Raw genomic sequence first — 20,122 nt, forward strand, 5'->3', positions numbered from 1 at the left:
AGCTGGAACAGGGGCCTTAGTCAAGGTAGAGGGAGTTATGAATAGTTCCAAATACAAGTCAATATTGGCACCAAACCTTCAGGCTTCTGCTAGAAAGCTGAACATGAAGAGGAACTTCATCTTTCAGCATGACAACGACCCAAAGCATACATACAAATCAACAAAGGAATGGCTTCACAGTTGATGTACACATTATTACCTGTCTTAAAAACTCACCTGTACTATGTCTTTTGATTTAGTCCATGTTGGACAAATTTTGTATCATGCCTTGACCTTCTTGTCTCAATAAGGGAACATTCTGTTCGTTAAAAAAAAAAAAGAAGATTCAAGTTTTGGAATGGCCCAGCCAGAGCCCAGACCTGAATCCCATTGAAAATCTGTGGGGTGAGCTGAAGAGGGCTGTGCACAGGAGATGCCCTCGCAATCTTACAGATTTGGAGTGTTCCTGCAAAGAAGAGTGGGCAAATATTGCCAAGTCAAGATGTGCCATGCTGATAGACTCATACCCAAAAAAGACTGAGTGCTGTAATAAAATCAAATGGTGCTTCAACAAAGTATTCGTTTAGAGGTGTGCACACTTATGCAACCATATTATTTTAGTTTTTTAATTTTTTACTTCCCTCCACCTAAAAGATTTCAGTTTGTTGTTCAACTGAGTTGTACAGTTTGTAGGTCTCATTTAAGGTGCAAAAAGTTCTCGAAATGATTTATCTTTGTCTCATTTTTTTTTTTACATCACAAAAATCTGACATTTTAACAGGGGTGTGTAGACTTTTTATATCCACTGTATGTCCTTATCTTTAAATGACCGTTTTTGTGCCTGGGCTTCAGCTTTATATGACAGTAAGTGTCCTCAGCTTTTCTCCTGTCTTTGACGTACAACCTAATATTCTAACAGGAGAATTCTGGTAGGTGGCAAAGGCTGTACATTAGGAATATATTTATTCTTCACACTGACAATAGCCAAGCTTGCACCAGTCCCAGACCGCTTTCTAATTTCCTTGGCATGTTTTTTTCCCAGCCTGTCAGGCCTGTCAGTGGGTTTTTGTACTTTCCCCCTGTGCAAACTGCTGACGTCCACAGAAATGCAGCTAAAGATTGTGTCTCTCCCGTAGAACGTCGGCACATTCGAGAAGACAGCGCTATTTAGCAGAACAATGCGGTGTCAATCCGCAGAGGCACAGGTGAGAGCGATCCCGCTTCGTCAGCAGCCGAGGGACTGGGGGGGAAAAGATTCCATGCGCAACTGAAAGTGACATTTATGCATTTTTTATTACGGCTGTACATATTTTATTTAGAAATAAATGCCACGGGAATTGTAATTGTGTATTATTAAAGGAAAGGAAGGAAAGGCTGTGTGAACGCAAAGTTTTATCTGCAAGGAGAAAGAAAGTCGAGCGGCAATCCCATAACAATGAACTTTCTTCTATGAAGAACAAAAAAGTTGTTCAGTCTTCAGGGCCGTCTTTAATATTGATTGGACCCAGGGCAAACATTTTCTTGGGCCCTCCCGAATCCTCTTACCAACTATTTCAGGGCTGTACAGGCTCAAGGGGCAGCTGTTTTGGACCCCACAACAATGGCTGGGCCCGGGGCAGCTGCCCCTTTTGCCCTGTGTTAAAGACGGCCCTGTCAGTCTTATCTATCTATCTATCTATCTATCTATCTATCTATCTATCTATCTATCTATCTATCTATCTATCTATCTATCTATCTATCTATAGATTGATTATTAGATAGATGAACACGATAGATAGATAGATAGATAGATAGATAGATAGATAGATAGATAGATAGATAGATAGATAGATAGATAGATAGATAGATAGATAGATAGATAGATAGATAAGACTGACAGGGCCGTCTTTAACACAGGGCAAAAGGGGCAGCTGTTTTGGACCCCACAACAATGGCTGGGCCCAGGGCAGCTGCCCCTTTTGCCCTGTGTTAAAGATGGCCCTGTCAGTCCTATCTATCTATCTATCTATCTATCTATCTATCTATCTATCTATCTATCTATCTATCTATCTATCTATTTATCTACAGTGGGGAAAATAATTATTTGATCCCCTGCAGAATTCGTAGGTTTGTCCACGTACAAAGAAATTAAGGGCCTTCAATTGTTATCATAGGTGTATTTTAAATGATAGAGACAGAATATCAACCAAAAATACAGAAAACAACACATGAAACAAATGTTATAAATTGAGTTGCAGTTCAGTGAGTAATAAAAGCATCTGATCCTCTACCAACCAACAATAATTCTGGCACCCACAGACTGTGGGTAGACCTGCACAAGGCTGGAATGGGCTACAAGACCATCAGCAAGAAGCTGAGTGAGAAGGAGACAACTGCTGGAGCGATTATTTGCAAATGGAAGAAATACAAAACAAGCCCAGAGCTACACGTAAGGAGCTTGTGAATGTTCTCAAGGCAGTTGGAACTACAGTCACCAAACAAACCAGTGGTAACACAAAACACCGCCATGGATTCAAATCCTGCAGCGCCCGCATGATCCCCCTCCTCAAAAAGGAACATGTACAGTCATGCCAATGAATATCTAAGGCCGCGTACTCACGAGCGGACGCTTCGACCGGACTGGTCCGACAGACCGAGTCCGGCGGACAATTCGACTGTGCGTGGGCTTCATCGGACCTGCAGCGGACTTTTTCGATCGAAAATCTGACGGACTTTAGCTTTGGAACATGTTTCAAATCTTTCCGACTGACTTGAGTCCAGTCGAAAAATCCGCTCGTCTGTATGCTAGTCCGACGGACAAAAACCGACACTAGGGCAGCCATTGGCTACTGGCTATCAACTTCCTTATTTTAGTCCAGTTGTACGTCATCACGTACAAATCCGTTGGACTTTGGTGTGATCGTGTGTAGGCAAGTCCGTTCGTTGGGAAAGTCCGTCGGATAGACCGTCAGACCAGTCCGGACGAAAAGTCTGCTGCATCAATGATTCATAGTTACATAGTTAGTAAGGTTGAATAAAGACACCAGTCCAACCTGAGCAAGTGTGGGTGCATGTCTACAATTGTCCCTATCCCTATACATTGCATCTCATTAAGATGTTCATCTATTATTATTTATTTAAGGTACCCATATAGCGCTGTCAATTTACACAGCGCTCTACACATACATCACACACTCACATCGAGCCCACAATCCAAGGTCCCCAACTCACATTCATATACTAGGGCCAATTTTTTTATTTTTTTTGGACAGAAGCCAATTAACCTACCAGCATGTCTATGGAGTGTGGGAGGAAATCCACGCAGGCACAGGGCAAACATGCAAACTCCAGGCAGGTAGTGTCGTGGTTGGGATTTGAACCAGCAACCCTTCTTACTGCTAGGCGAGAGTGCTACCCACTACACTGCTGTGCCGCCCAACTCACCCTGTTTGGAAGAAGAAATATGTTGGCTATGACCCTAAGAACACCATCCCTACAGTCAAGCATGGAGGTGGAAACATTATGTTTTGGGGCTGTTTCTCTACTAAAGGTACAGGCCGACTTTGCCGCATTGAGGGGCCAATGGACGGGGCCATGTATTGTAAAATCTTGGATGAGAACCTTTTTCCCTCAGCCAGAACACTGAAGATGGGTCGTGGATGGGTCTTCCAGCATGACAATGACCCAAAACATACCGCCAAGGCAACAAAGGAGTGGCTGAAGAAGAAGCATATTAGGGTCAAGGAATGGCCTAACCAGTCTCCAGACCTTAACCACTTGCCGCCCACCACGCCGTCAAATGACGGCGGGGTGGTGCGGCTGTCGTTCTGGGTGGACGTCATATGATGGTCCTCCAGAATGACCGCTCTCACTCACCCGTGGGGGCGCGCATCGCGGCGATCGGTGGTGTGGTGTGTCAGTCTGACAGACGTGAGTAGAGGAGAGCCGATCGGCTACTTTCCTGACAGGGGGGGGAGTCTGTGCTGATTGTTGATATCAGCGCAGCCCCCCCTTGGATGCCCACCCAGAACCACCAGGATGCCGCCAGGACCACCAGGGATTGCCACCACACTGGACCACCAGGTATGCCACCCTAGACCACCAGGGAAATGCCAATCAGTGCCCAGGCAGCTGCCAATCAGTGCCCAGGCAGCTGCCAATCAGTGCCCATCCCCAATGCCTGCCAGTGCCATCAGTGATGACTATCAATGCCATCTATCAGTGTCGCATATCAGTGCCCATCAGTGCCACGTATCAGTGTCCATCAGTGCCACCTATCAGTGCCCATCAGTGCCGCCTATCAATGCCCATCAGTGCTGCACATCAGTACCGCCTACCAGTGCCCATCAGTGCCACCTATCAGTGCCAATCACCAGTGACCGTCAGTGCCCATCAGTGCCACCTCATTGGTGCCACCTTATCGGTGCCACCTTATCAGTTCCCATCAGTGCTGCCTTATCAGTGTCCATCAGTGAAGGAGAAAACTTACTTGTTTACAAAATTTTATAACAGAAACAAAAGAAAAACTTTTTCAAAATTTTAGGTCTTTTTTTATTTGTTTAGCAAAAAATAAAAAAAGCAGAGGTGATCAAATACCACCAAAAGAAAGCTCTATTTGTGGGAACAAAATGATAAAAACTCTGTTTGGGTACAGTGTAGCATGACCGCGCAATTGTCATTTAAACAGCGACAGCGCTGAAAGCTGAAAACTGGCTTGGACAGGAAGGGGGTGTAAGTGCCCAGCATTGAAGTAGTTAATCCTATAGAAAATGTACGGAGGGAGCTGAAACTTCACGTTGCCAAGTGACAGCCAAGAATCCTTAAGGATTTGAAGAAGATCTGTAAAGAGTGGATCAAAAAATCCCTCCTGAGATGTGTGCAAACCTGGTCACCAACTACAAGAGACAAGGGTTTCTCCACCATTAATCTAATAATTCATCTATCCATCCTATTTTATAATCTATTGATTGATGCATATATCGATCTATCTATCTATCTATCTATCTATCTATCTATCTATCTATCTATCTATCTATCTATCTATCTATCTATCTATCTATCTATCTATCTATCTATCTATCTATCTATCTATCTTTTCTGCCTTACACTTATGGTGAACCTGTTACCTATTTTTGATATTTAATATTTTATATATTATATTTATACATAATATTTTAATGGCTGCTGATTTGGAATGGATGGGGACATGGTAAACATTGAAGTCAGGGAAGTCAGTTCTATCTAATCCCATTAGGAGAAGGTACCCTGAGGAGTGTGCTACCTCCGACTTGGCCATGCCAGTTTGGGGAACGTTGCTCCCATCCTCCGATGCACAGACATAGGGATCTCTTAGGGGAAGCTGCGGGCGGTGGTGAATGATCTTAAAACAAATAGCGAGTTTTGGCGGCTTAGGCTGTCAGGTCTTCACTAAGGATTTCCACTTTCGCCGCCAGCTTTTCCCACAGGCCCGCTTTCAGCAAGTTACCCCGTTCTCCACACATCAAGTGTTAAAAAGAAATAACAGCGGCTAATGTATTAAAATACGGGAAATGCTTGTATCAAACGTGGCAGGTGCTAAACAGAATTCAATTCTAATCACATTAAGACAGAAGAGCCATTTACTCCCAGAATTTATAGTGAAGGTCTAAATGAAGCCGCAGATTGCTTTAAATTAGTATCTGTAGCGGAAATACAAAACTACCGGGGATTGCTCGGCAATTGCTTTGGCATAGAAATAGGAAATATCAATCAATTGGAGTTTATAATAAGCAGAATCATCACAGCTGTAATTCTTCCCCAAGCCACCTAGGGCAGCGTTAAAGAGCGCCCCCACCTGCGTTGCCAAGAAGCCTCACTTACCTGCCATGAGACGTTTAAAAATATCTACAGGTTGCATGTTTAGAGTTACAGAGGAGGTCTAGTGCTAGAATTATTGCTCTCACTCTAACAATTGCGGCGATACCTCACATGTGTGGTTTGAATACCGTTTTCATAGGCGAGCGCGACTTACGTATGCGTTCGCTTCTGCGCGTGAGCTCGGCGGGACAGGGCGCTTTAAATTTTTTAATTTTTTTCTTATTTATTTTACTTTTTATTTTTTATTTTTACACTGTCCTTTAAAAAAAAAAATTTGGGTTGCTTTTATTCCTATTACAAGGAATGTTAACCTCAAAAAGACCTCAGTTCTAAGATCTCATATTTAATAAAATAAAAATTCAATTCAATAAATAAAAAATAAAAAATTAAATGTCATTTATTTTTACAAGAAAAAAAAAATTCTCCCATTGGGCGGAAGTGACGTTTGACTTCGCTTCCGCTCTCCAATGCTATGGAGCCGAGCAGAGGCCATCTTTCCCTCACTCGGCATCTAGGCAGTGAGGGGAAAGGACCCGATCATCTCCGGCGTTACCACCGCTCTGGTAAGCGATGGAGACGACCGGAGCGCGATGGGAGGAGGGGCCCTCTCCCGCCCTCAATAAAAGTGATCTTGCAGCGAATCCGCCGCTGAGATCACTTTTACCTGAAAGAGGACTGCCAGACGTTTTTAAAAACACCGGGTTATGGCAGCTAGCTGCTGCCATACCAATGGTATTTAACGTCAAAGTAGCGGCGTATAACGACGGCAGGCGGTCCTTAAGTGGTTAACAATTAAAGTGGTTGTAAACCCTTATATATACTGAGTGAAGTTACTTGTCTCAGGTGATACACAGAGTTGAAGCAAATCCCCCCACATATGTTGTACCTGTTTAACTGCAGTCTTCTCTTCTCTTTGACTGTTCAAATTGCAGAATTTATACAGATTGTCTGAGCTTTCAGAAATAAGGGGGTGGGGACCTGAAGTTACACTTTGCAGAGCTCAGTAAGAAGAGCTTTGAGAGCTGATTGGAGGAAAGAGACACACACCCCTCCACACAGCACACATGAACGGAGCTGATGCTGTCAATCACAGGCTGTGTGCTGGAGTTCCCTCCCCCATCACCTTTTTTTTCTCTTGGTGTCAGAAAGTCAGAAATGATTCATGCTGGTAGCAGAGGAATGGGGCAGCAGATAGACATTACACTTGGTGCTCTGGATTGAGACAAGTACACACTAACATCTTTAATATTTTTTGAATTACTGAGACAGAACAAATATGTGGATTAGAAGTTTTGAGTTCACTATGTGACAGTGCGAGGGCCTGTGAAAATGTAGGAAAAATAGCACAGGAATCGCAATAAGGATTAAAGTTCCAGACTATCGATTCTGGAGAAAGCTGTGTTTTTGGCTTTCTCTGGATTCTGTAAACCTGGATTGGGGCCCAGAGCTTGACGGTTCCAAAGTGTCTTGAGTGGGAAGGAAACTTTAATCCGGTGCCCGGATTTTACTGGATGCCTGCAGCCTGTCTGAGTACACAGGTGTGCAGGGTCATTATATACTCAAAAATTGAGAATAGCTCAGGGCTCCCAGTTTGGAGACAGCTCCCATATTAGGGACATGAGGTATCACCCATGAGTCAAGGGAGTCCCAGCCAAGAGTCAAGAGACAGGAGGTATCACCCATGAGTCAAGGGAGTCCCAGCCAAGAGTCAAGAGACAGGAGGTATCACCATGGGTCAAGGGAGTCCCAGCCAAGAGTCAAGAGACAGGAGGTATCACCATGGGTCAGAGGTGCCCTAGCCAGGAGTTAAGAGTCAGGAGGTCTCAACCAGGGGTACGAGGTGCCATATCCAGTAACCAGGAGACAGGAGGTCTCCTCACAAGAGTCAGGTTAGCTCCTATTAGAGTGTCAGGAGAACCCCTATCCAGAGGCCAGGAGTGGCCATGCAGCAGGGTGCTGCGACTAAAGGCTGACCGAGCCGAGAGAACCAGGAGAGCTGGACAATACAGTCAGAAGGACTGGTAAGAAGACTGCTGCTGACAAGGGAGCCAGGTGGCTTAGCATTTTCAGTTGATGCCGATGGTGGAAAGCCCTACGTGGGCAACTGATTTCTATGTGAACCATTCCATTCTGTTTAATAAAAGTGGGATACCATGCCCTAAAATGCAACTTGGACTGGCATTATATATTGGAAAACGCATCTGCCAAATAGGTATGATCACCCCAACGCCACAACTAGCAGCATTCTTGCACCCGTTCAGTGACAAATAAATTATCAATGTTGCAGAAAACCTGGAAAGTAGCATTTCCAGAAGGGGAAAGTGATGTAAGGTCTCAGTAAAGTCTTCATTTAATTACGGGAAATGTGAATATTGGATAAAGAGTAACTAGCCCGATTAACTATTTCCCTGCTACTTAACAAATATTGCATATGGTGCTCTGCAAGTTGCCAATAGTACCAACTTATGTGCAGCAGCAATAATATTCAGAATTTTCTGTCCTCTCTTTCCTGTCCTCAGAAGTCCCCCATACACAGCATAATCACATACCCCTCAAGCCTTCTTCTATGGGGTAAACAGTGGCTCAGTGCAGCTGCTCTTCCCTCCACCTGAAGGACCACTCATGTCCTGTAAGATCTAGTCACTGTGCAAAACTGCTAAACCAGAGGGAAAAATTAAATATGGGTACCTGAGGTCCCTGAACCTGTGTTAAATTCCAAACAGAGATAAAAATAAAGACTTGAGGGATTAGTATAAGGAATAATTGGTGGAGGGTGTTGGGGATTGGGGTTAGAAGAAATTGTCATAGGAAGTGGAGGTAAGGAATGATCGGTGGAGGATGTTGAAGTCTGAGGCAACGAGTAAATGGTAATGGCCTTGAAAGATTGAGTATTAAGGAGTAAATGGCAGAGGATGTGTAGGATTGGGATAAGATGTGAATGTTGGAGGGTGTGAAGAATTAATGTAAAGAGCTAATGGTGGAAGGTTTGGAGGATTGGGGTAAGGTGTGATAGGGGAGGATATGGAGAATAGGAGTAAAGAATGGATGGCAGAAGTTTTGAAGTATTGGGATAAGGTGTGAATAGAGGAGAATGTGGGGAATTAGGGTTAGGAGTGAATCATGGAGGGTGTGAGGTTTTGGGGTAAGGTGTGATAGAGGAGGGTGTGGCAGATTGGAGTAAGGAGTGGATAGCAGAACACTTGGAAGATTGGGGTAAGAAGTGAATGATGGAAGGTGAAAGGAGTGAATTAGGGAGGGTGTGCAAGATTGGGTGAACTAGGGAGGGTGTGGTAGAAGATTGGGGTGGGGAGTGAAGTGTGGAGGGTGATGAGGATTTGGATAAGGACTGAACTGGGAAGAGTGTGTAAAATTCGGGTAAGAGGTATAAGATTGCAGACTGGGAAAAGGAGTTAATGGTGAAGGTTGTGAAGGATTGGGAAAAAGAGTGATTGGTGAAGGGTGTTTAGGATAGGGGCAAGGAGTGATTGATGGAGGGTGTAATGGATTGGTGTAAAGTCTGAACGACGGAAGGTGTGGAGGATTTAAGTAAGTAGTAAATGGTGCAGGGTGTGAAGGAATAAGGTAAGAAATGTATGGCGGAGGGAGTGGAAAATTTGGGTAAGGAGTGAATGAAGAGGGTATAAAGGTGGGGGGGTGAGGAGGCGGTGGAGGTTTGGAGTAAGGATTCAATAGCAATGACGGCTGGTGCTCAATATTTTTTTTCGGGGGGGGGGGGGGGCTGCAAACAAACCTGCCCCCCCTCCCCCACGGGAGACGGACGGCAGCGATCAGTGCCCCCCCCGCAGCAGATGTACAGCGGTCATCAGTGGCCTTACCTTAGGAGGCCGATGCTGCTCCTTGCTCCAGCTTCTCATTGCTTCTACTTCCGGCCGAACAGGCATTGCTTCTCCTCCTGGCCGAATAGGAAGTGGGTCCTAGACCCGATTATCCTATGGTCCTAAGACTCCCTGGCCAATCGGATCTCAGGACCCACTTCCTGACTGGCCAGGAGGAGAAGCAGGAAGAAATTAGCAAATATTATTTTGCTAATGTCACACAAGTGGGTGGGCTCAGGGCGCAGTGTTATGCGCCCCGAGTCCACCCTTTTTTGAAGCCAATTAGAGCCTCAGGTTCTAATCATGTGCTTTAAAAAAAATCCCATTGAAATCCATGCGTCCGGCTCCCTGCATGTAGATTAGGGGCCGGGCGCATGGATTAGGGGGGTGGCGCCCCTTCGCCCCTAATGGACGCACCGCCACTGTTCAATAGTGAAGGATGTGTCAGATTGGGGATAATGAATGGTGTAGACCAGGGAACTCTATACTTTCTAAACAAAGGGTCAGTTTACTGTCCTTCAGATTTTAGAGGGGCCGGACTGTAGCCAGTGGGAGTAGAAAACATCCCAGCATCTGTGGGAGTAGACAATAACTCGGGCTTAGTGGTCAGAGGGAGTAAAAAAGTAACATAGCACCTGTGGTCAGTAGAAGGGGGAATAGTTTGCCGCCATTGGTATTAGTGGAAGGAATAGTGACCCATCATTGATATCAGTGGGAGGAATTATGCCCAATCCTTGGTGTCAGTGCGAGGAATAGTGCCCCATCATTGCTGTCGGTAAAAGGAATAGTGCCCCAGGGGGAATCTGCTCCACACCCCGATTAGGATGTGCCAAGGCACACCTGGCACACCTGGCACAACCTGTGTGCACGCCTACCATGTTTCCCCGAAAATAAGCTCGGGTCTTGTATTAATTTTGGCAACAAAAGACACAGTAGGGCTTATTTTCAGGGTAGGTCTTACCATGTAATGTGCTGTCTTCTCTCCCCCTCTCTTTCCCTGCCTGTCAGGAATACCCAGTGTGAACTGAGTTAAAATGCTTGTAAAATCCTATAATTTACTATATTACAGTAGTATATAACGTACAATGTGTGTGTTTCTGTAATATAATTGTGCTAAATACCTTATAGCGCCGCTCTGCGCTTCTGTGACCCACCGGCGCTCTTTTCCCGCAATAGAGTGGATTATAGGATTTTACAAGCATTTTAAACTAGGGCTTATTTTCATGGTAGGGCTTATATTGCAGTCCTCCTGGAAAATAACACTAGGTCTTATTTTCGGGGTAGGTCTTATTTTGGGAGAAACACGGTATGATCATTGTTGTCAGTGAGAGGAATAGTGCCCCATCGTTGTTGTCAGTGAGAGGAATAGTGCCAAATCATTTATATCAGTGGGAGATATGCCCCATTGTTGATGTCAGTGGAGGTAATAATGCCACATTGTCGTGTCAAAGGACACTGTTGGTGTCAATGGGAGGAATGGTGCCCCAAGGGCATGCAAAGGGCCACATCCAGCCAACGGGCCACAGGTTGGAGAACACTTGTGTAGACTGTGGAGGACTGAGGTCAGGAGTAGATGGTAGAGGGTGTAGAAGATTGTGGTAAAGAGTGAATGGTAGGAATGTTTTTGCTGCATTAACTATAGTGGCTGACTGACTGTTTCTGGTGGCCTCATATACAGGGTAATCCGTTCAGCAAGATTCAAATATAGAATGCTGCAGACAGAGCATAAACACCCAGCAACAACTCAACAATGAATTGTCTATTAGGACTGGAAGAGAAGAATGCTGAGGAGTCTGCCTTGAAACTGGCTCTGTCTTCTGAACACACCTCTCCGAAGAGACTTTTCACAATGCTTTCAGCAGAATCGGCTAACCTCAGCATCTCGCTTTAATTATAAACAAGCTGTCTCATTAAGATTTTACATTTGAGGTGAAAACAGACTATTTTCCCCTTTCTGGGATTTTGTTTCCCATCCAGCCTTGCTCCCGCCTGTGCAGTAACCTCTTCTAGCGGAAGAGTGAATCTAGACGGCATAGGAGCACGCTTCTGTCTAGTTACGTGAAAACTCTTGGAGCCTATTCAAGCGTGTGGCTGTCATAAGCTCTGTACAAGTTCAGAGAGTTCGATACAGATCTGGCACGGTGCGCCCCAAGGGAGACGTGTTTTCCTCATCACAGACAGTCAAAAAAAAGCCTCCAATTCCGCCCGATGTTGAATCCTTTCTAGAAAATCATGCGGAACTTCTTTAATGTTTTCAAGTACGCCTATCATTAAAACTCACACTTCACATGGAACAGTAGGGCACAAGTCAGCATTACCAAGCCATGTATGTGCCTTATTGTAAAGATGTTCCTCTAGTTTCAATGCCAGAAACACAAAAGGAAATAAAAGAAAATCTCTCCACAATAAAGAACAATTCAACTCGTTGACAGCTGCATTTGGAAAAAATGCCCCCATTGGAAGTTTTCCCATCTATTCATCTTCCCCTTGTAGACTGTGGCCTTTGAAATAAGTGCCCTCCACTGGAAGATTTCCCATCTATTCATCTTCCCCTCGTAGACAGTGGCCTTTGAAATAAGTGCCCTCCACTGGAAGATTTCCCATCTATTCATCTTCCCCTCGTAGACAGTGGCCTTTGAAATAAGTGCCCTCCACTGGAAGATTTCCCATCTACTCATCTTCCCCTCGTAGACAGTGGCCATTGAAATAAGTGCCCTCCACTGGAAGATTTCCCATCTATTCATCTTCTTCTCGTAGACAGTGGCCATGGAAATAAGTGCCCTCCACTGGAAGATTTCCCATCTCTTCATCTTCCCCTCGTAGACAGTGGCCTTCGAAATAAGTGCCCTCCACTGGAAGATTTCCCATCTATTCATCTTCCCCTCGTAGACAGTGGCCATTGAAATAAGTGCCCTCCACTGGAAGATTTCCCATCTATTCATCTTCCCCTCGTAGACAGTGGCCTTTGAAATAAGTGCCCTCCACTGGAAGATTTCCCATATATTCATTTTCCAGTGGCAACTGTAAAATTTTCACTTTCGGTCCCTGTGACAGTGGTCACCAGGACAGATAAAGCCAAGTACACTCTATTAGAAAATGGGCCGAAAATTGAATTTTCTGTTCATAAGTACACTGCTTTGGAGAGCCGATATGGACTGTTTAGACTAAAAAGGGACATGTTGGACATGTTTTCTGTTTTCTTGTTAGTTATGATAACGTCTGATTTTCCCTTAGCACAGTAATCATACTAGAAAATTCGAATGAGCAAATCTGTGCAAGATCGAAAACAAAGTATGACCATAGACTAGACACAGACCATATCTAAGTAGGTAGGAAGTTGTCCTCTGTCGTTTGAGAATTTTTGTACCGTTTTAGTTGTTCTCGTTTTCAACATGGGATGAGGGCACCAAATGCTAATGCTGTATACTAGGCTTAAGCGTCCATTTACTTTAATATGAAACATTAAAAGAGTGATCAAAGCCAACGGCTTACCTGGTGGACTCTTTGGACAGAATGCCAACGTAGGAGGTGACAAAGTTTTGAAACTTCCTGTGCTGCTCTTCCCATCGGTCTTCCACAGAATAGTAATTGGGCAGAGGAGCACCAAATAAAATCTCGCTCCGTAGTAGAGAACTTTTCAGGTTTTCTGTCGTGAGATTCTCATCCACATACCAGTAAAACTCCGGGTGAGTCATGGCCAGCTTCAGAGATCCTGTAAAAGTACAATCATTATTCTGGAGGCAGATTACACAAGACACTTGTCATACCCCATACCCTCCAAATCTGGTGTTTCAGTGATGTGTGCTTGCTGGCAAGTTGCCCCGCTAAATCGCTAATTCTATTTCTAGGTCAGCAGTGAGACATATGCACCAACATTTCAAAACCTGTCCAACTACCATGGCCAATACAGAGGACTTCACCCTACCATGATAGACTCTATATCAGCCATTCTCAACCATAGTTTCTCTAGAGGTTTCCAGTGATTCCTTGAGCTGTGGCTAAATGAATTTCTATTTGATGGTCCCTGCATAGTTCTGCGACCAACGCTACTTGGCAGAGCCAGTTGCATGATACCAATGAGCTTTTTGGCGGTCTGTAAGGGTGGCATTTTGACAACCACTGTAAGATGGGGAATCCCACTCACCACCAATATAAGGGGCATTCTTCCCACTCACAACCAATGTAAGGGGCATTCTTTCCACTCACAACCAATGTAGGGGGCATTCTTCCCACTCACAACCAATGTAAGGGGCATTCTTCCCACTCACAACCAATGTAAGGGGCATTCTTCCCACTCACAACCAATGTAAGGGGCATTCTTCCCACTCACAACCAATGTAAGCAACAATTTTCCCATTGACCGCCAAGTAAGGAGCATTCTTTCCGTGATTTTAGCACTTCCCTGAGAAATGAAAATAATATCAAGGGTCCCTCTTGGGTTAAAGGTTGAGAAAGGCTACTTTATTTTGTAGAACTAGCAAAAAAATTAAAAAACACAATTGGTCACAGTGGCACCTTGCTTCTGTTCTTGTACGAGAGACAAACTTTTTCAGGAATTACTCCTAAAGTATGGCTCACTTTTTCCTCTCTATCCCATGTTCTCTCTGTAGCTCGTGTTCTCCTTCTTTGCGGAACACCAGTTCTAGAGTCTGCTACTGTCAACCAACTTAAAGTATACCTAAAGGCAAAACTCGTTTTTTTGATTTGGACGGAGTGGGGGTTAGAACCCCTGACAGTTTTTTTGGGGTTTTTTTTGGTTCTTGTTAGGGAGATTTGCATTTTTTCTAATTGGCCTTATCACCAATGCCACAGCAAAGGAAAGGAAGGGTAGATTCAAAATTTTGAGCTGCCATCAGAACAGGAATAAGGATCTTCCAATGAGGACACCTGTTCCCAGGCCGACTGTCTTAATCTGACCATGCACAGGGGACACAACCTAACTGTATCTCCTTTAGATCTACCAACTATCAACACGTATTTAGTGCAAAGGCCTGTCCGGTTGGATACAAAATGATGGGATAGTTTAGGTAGGTTCTCACCTTACATAATTTTGGCAAATCTGACATTTATTTATACAGATTGTAGTGTGTGGTGATGTGTTCGGTGACTTTCCCTCACATCTGACAGATATCTTTTCACTTCCTTTTGCGCCTACAGCAGTGGTCTCCAAACTTCGGCCTGGGGTCCAGATGCAGCCCTTTGCTTTCTTACATCAAGCCCTTGGGACACTTTTCCTCCTATTGACACCAACAATGGCGGCATAATTCTTGCTACTGACACCAACAATGGAGGACTATTCCTCCCACTGATACCAATGATGGGTCACTATTCCTCCCACTGACACCAATGATTGGGGTATTATTCTTCCCACTGATACCAGTAATGGGGCACTGTTTACTCCCACTAACACCAACAATGGGGCACTATTCCTCCTACTGACACCAATGATGGGGCACTATTCCCCCCCACTGGCACCAACAATGGGGCACTATTCCTCCCACTGATACCAATGATGGGGCACTATTCCTCACACTGATACCAATAATGGGGCACTGTTTACTCCCACTGACACCAATGGGGCACTATTCCTCCTACTGACACCAATGATGGGGCGCTATTCCTCCCACTGACACCAATGATTGGGACATTATTCTTCCCGCTGATACCAATGATGGGGCACTGTTTACTCCCACTGACACCAAAGATGGAGCACTATTCCTCCTACTGGCACCAATGATGGGGCACTATTCCTCCCACTGACACCAATGATGGGGCGCTATTCCTCCCACTGACACTAATGATGGAGCACTATTCTTTCCAATGACACCAATGATGGGGTACTATTCTTCCCACTGATACCAATAATGGGGCACTGTTTACTCCCACTGACACCAACAATGGGACACTATTCCTCCCACTGACACCAATGATGGGGCACTATTCCTCCCACTGATACCAATAATGGGGCACTATTCCGCCCACTGATACCAATAATGGGGCACTATTCCTCCCACTGACACCAACAATGGGGCACTATTCCTCCTACTGACACCAATGATGGGACACTATTCCTCCTACTGACACCAATGATTGGGGCATTATTCTTCCCACTGATATCAATGATGGGGCACTGTTTACTCCCACTGACACCAACAATGGGACACTATTCCTCCCACTGACACCAATGATGGGGCACTATTCCTCCCACTAACACCAATCATGGGGAACTATTCCTCAAATTGACACCAACAATGGGGCTCTGTTTACTCCCACTGACACAAGGAAATTTTTTCATTCCAACTGGCCACAGTCTGCCCCCCCCCCCAAAGTCTGAGGGACAGTACACTGGCCCTTTGTTATGAAAACTTGGAGAACCCTGGCCTATAGGACAGGAAATTAAGTGAAATCTCCGTAATAAGACACATATGAAAACAAATTAAATTTATTTTAAAATGAAATACTAACAAAAGTTTTATCCCTTCCCTACTTTACCCAAAATGAAAAATACATTTTGAATGTAATATGCATAAAAAGGTGGAGTTTAACATATTTAGCTCTTTTCTCCCAAGCCCGACTGTTCCTGATTCTTTCGCTGCTAAAGCATTTTTTTTGTTGTAAAAGATTTTTATTTTCTATTTGCTGCTGTATTTTATTTTCCTTGCACGTCCCCCTCAGATCTACAGCGACTACACTTCCAAGTGCACTTGTAGTGAACAGTGGATTTGCCTTTAGTAAATGAACCCCACAATATGTCACTTTTGAGATGGAGAAAGAGATTGAGGACACAGACTTCTCAATCCTATCTCTGCAGCCTCAGCTGCAGAGTGAATGAACAGGAAGCATTTTGTTCAGAGGCTCCCTGTTCATTTACAAACTGAAGCACAGGGGGATTGGTTTCAGTAATTGCACTTACTCCTGCTGCGCTGGGCCCCCCTGTTAACCTATGGGGCCTGGGTCCCGTACTGAAGGACAGGTGCTACCCTCTTATCAGCGGCCTTGGTTACTTTAAAAAAAATGTTTTTTTCAAAATTTTCGGTCTTTTTTTATTTGTTGCGCAAAAAATAAAAATGCCAGCAGTGATCAAATACCACCAAAAGAAAGCTCTATTTGTGGGAACAAAATGATAAAAAAATTTGTTTGGGTACAGTGATGGATGACCGCGCAATTGTCATTCAAAGTGCGACAGTGCTGAAAGCTGAAAATTGGCCTGGTCAGGAAGGGACAAAAGTGGTTGAAGTGGTTAAAAACAAGGTCCACTTCTTATTTCAGGCCTCCTCAACTCAAATAATCATCACATGGTAGCTTTAAAAAAAAGAATTAGGGAAAAAAGGAATTGCACTTACCGCACAGTCAGCTTCCACACTGCAGAGGTCACAATCCTTCCGGCGAGATCCTAGAAACACAGAGCATCCCAAATCTCACAGGAAGCCACTCCAGCCCAGTGAAGAGGGACTTTCCTCCAGATGTGGGATCCTCTGCATTGCTAGGAGCTCGCTGGAAGGAGCACTCAATACAGGAGCATAGCTTCCAACTGTCCCTGATCTATAGAGTTGTATATAAAACACACTATTTATCTTTAAAAAAGCATTTCTCTGTGCTAAACCTTTCATCTGATTTCTAAATTGCTGCATTTGTACATTTCAAAAGCCAATATAAAGGAATAGTAGTGGTAAAAAAAAGTACTTGTGGGTTCAACTATTTTTTTTTTTTTTATATAATTCTCCTTTAAGGGGGCGTGGCTGGGGGTGTGTCCTATGCCTACATACTCTTACTAATAGGTGTCCCTCATTCCCATCGCAAAAAGTTACTTCTTCTTTGACCATTATCATTATTGAATGTTATATCTTATTGATACCTATTATTTTGTAGATATCCTGCATATACACCAACTCCTGAAGAAGCGAGCAGAGCTCGCGAAACGCGTCGAGTACTAAGTTGTATATGTATACTATGTATTTTTATACTGTAATCAATATGTCAATGGTCTAATCATGCCCTATGATGTTTTTATGCTCATTATAAATTATGTTTTTGGAACTTCAATAAATCTTTATACTACTCATCATGACCTATATGACCAACTCATTTAAAGTCCCATGGGCGAATTTTCTCTTGTTTTGAATGTTTAATAGGGATGGAGTTGTGTTATATTAAGAGGCAGCATCCAGACCGCCCTCTTTTTTCTATTGAATTATTAAGGTGGAAGACACCTACTAGCCCACTTGGTCCGTTTGCTGCTCTCGTGGTCATATTTACTATTACCAATTGCCATTATACATTATATATGAGTACTATATCATTCATTTATGCCACTCTAGCTGATTTATGGTAGTGTCTCCTATGTGCTGTATCCATCGGTGGCCGCAGTTTTGTTTCTCTTTTCCGGGAGCTGCGATGTATAAATGGGGGGCTACCCTCTCCCCTGCTGTCCCCTCCCCTCCTAATTTGTATGGGCGGGGCCACCTTTACATCGGCGCCATACACCTGCACCCATCGTGTGACTTCCGCATCCTTGCGGCTCCACGATTTGGCGTGCAGTGCGTGATCACGTTGGCTGGAGGAGCTCGCGCATGCGCAGCGTGGGCATCCACCTCAGCCACGTTCGTATGGCGTTAGGGGCGTAGCCCAACGCTCCCGCTCGGGGGTTTAAGTTTAGAGGCTGTGACATGGCGAACTTTCCTCTCTTTCCTCACTTGGCTTGTTCCCTCGTACCTGAGAGGTCCTACACATGGGTAAGCACATCACTATCATGCAAAATGTCATTTTATTTTTACTCAACCTCACTTGCACATACTATGTGTGGAATGTTATACTCATTACTTATTACTAAGACACATCTCTCTAGTTTTCTTTCTATATCTTGGTTTGTCTTCATCTTACTCCTCGTATTGTGTTCATATTCACCCTTGCTTGTTTGTGCCCTCTTTTCATTCTAGTATACTACATGGACATCCAAAGATACCTTATCTCTACATATTTATCTCACCTTTATGGTGTTTACCATTAGATCTACATACATTTTACTGCCAACATTGTGAACATACTATATATGGCTATTGAGACACACCAAGGAACACAATTCTTTTCTTTTCCTTTCACACCATGCATCCTTTACACTCTCTTATTATCATTTTCCTTTCTTTCCTGTTTGCACCCACACCTATTATGTCATGGATTTCTTTACATAAGAGCGATATCATACTATTTATACCCTTATATTACTCTAGAAGATACATACATATATATAATTTTTATTACAGTTGTCATGACATATGTGGCCTCTGGGACATCCTAGGATATACAACATTCCTTTTCTTCCTTTTCCTCGCCATGTCCGCCTCCTACTGGACCCCCGCTCGGCTTACTGCGGGCTACGCACCTTCAGCTCCCGGTTGGAGTACTTTCCGCTGTTGCCTTTGTAGATCAGTCCTATGGACCCATTGACCATAATGCAAGTATGGGGTATTTCCTTTAGGCCACGTACTTCTTCTTTGACCATTATCATTATTGAATGTTATATCTTATTGATACCTATTATTTTGTAGATATCCTGCATATACACCAACTCCTGAAGAAGCGAGCAGAGCTCGCGAAACGCGTTGAGTACTAAGTTGTATATGTATACTATGTATTTTTATACTGTAATCAATATGTCAATGGTCTAATCATGCCCTATGATGTTTTTATGCTCATTATAAATTATGTTTTTGGAACTTCAATAAATCTTTATACTACTCATCATGACCTATATGACCAACTCATTTAAAGTCCCATGGGCGAATTTTCTCTTGTTTTGAATGTTTAATAGGGATGGAGTTGTGTTATATTAAGAGGCAGCATCCAGACCGCCCTCTTTTTTCTATCGCAAAAAGTTGGGAGTTATGTAGGAGCAATGCAGGGATACTTATGTATGGTTTATATACTGCGGCAGGGCGGCCCTCCTGCGCAATATCACGTGTCTGTAGGTGATTTCGTACACAGGGTCTGGGGCACGCAAGTGCCGTCGGCGACTAGCTCCCAGCTCCCACTGTGATTGGACACAGCGGGAGCCAATCAGTGGGTCTGGCGGATGTGATGTCTGCCGAGACCCGCTGACCGTTCTAAGGAGAGTAAACAAGGCAGAGCGCCATTCTGCCAGAGGGGAAAACGGAGATCTTGTGTTTCTGCTAAGCAAAAACACGGGTCTCTGTTTTTCCCCAGTCAAAGCGCCCACCACACAGTTAGAAAGCACCCCCTAGGGACACACTTAACTCTTTGATTGCCCCTGATGTTAACCCCTTCCCTGCCAGTGTCATTAGTACAGTGAGAAAACTGTGGGAAATTACTAACCAAAATATGTGAAAAAGCTGCTAATACTCACAAACAACAAAGTCCAAACAGAATAAAGAAATACAGTGTAGTGCTAAAAATGACAGTGAACTGAATAGTATTCATGCCCAAGTTGAAGTCCTTTGGGACGAAACGCGTCGGAC

General features: G+C 44.1%; 1 protein-coding gene across 2 annotated transcripts in view; it reads right to left on the reverse strand.

Annotated features, from left to right (window-relative positions):
- Positions 1-20,122, reverse strand: part of DISP3 (dispatched RND transporter family member 3) — a 231,380-nt gene that overhangs the window by 138,900 nt on the left and 72,358 nt on the right. For both annotated transcript variants that reach the window (XM_073603437.1, XM_073603436.1), the window contains exon 3: positions 13,143-13,362. In XM_073603437.1, coding sequence (XP_073459538.1) covers positions 13,143-13,362 — 220 coding nt within the window. The remainder of the gene's footprint in view (positions 1-13,142; positions 13,363-20,122) is intronic.

Source organism: Aquarana catesbeiana, linkage group LG10 (genome assembly GCF_042186555.1).
Source record: "Aquarana catesbeiana isolate 2022-GZ linkage group LG10, ASM4218655v1, whole genome shotgun sequence".
Lineage (NCBI taxonomy): Eukaryota > Metazoa > Chordata > Amphibia > Anura > Ranidae > Aquarana > Aquarana catesbeiana.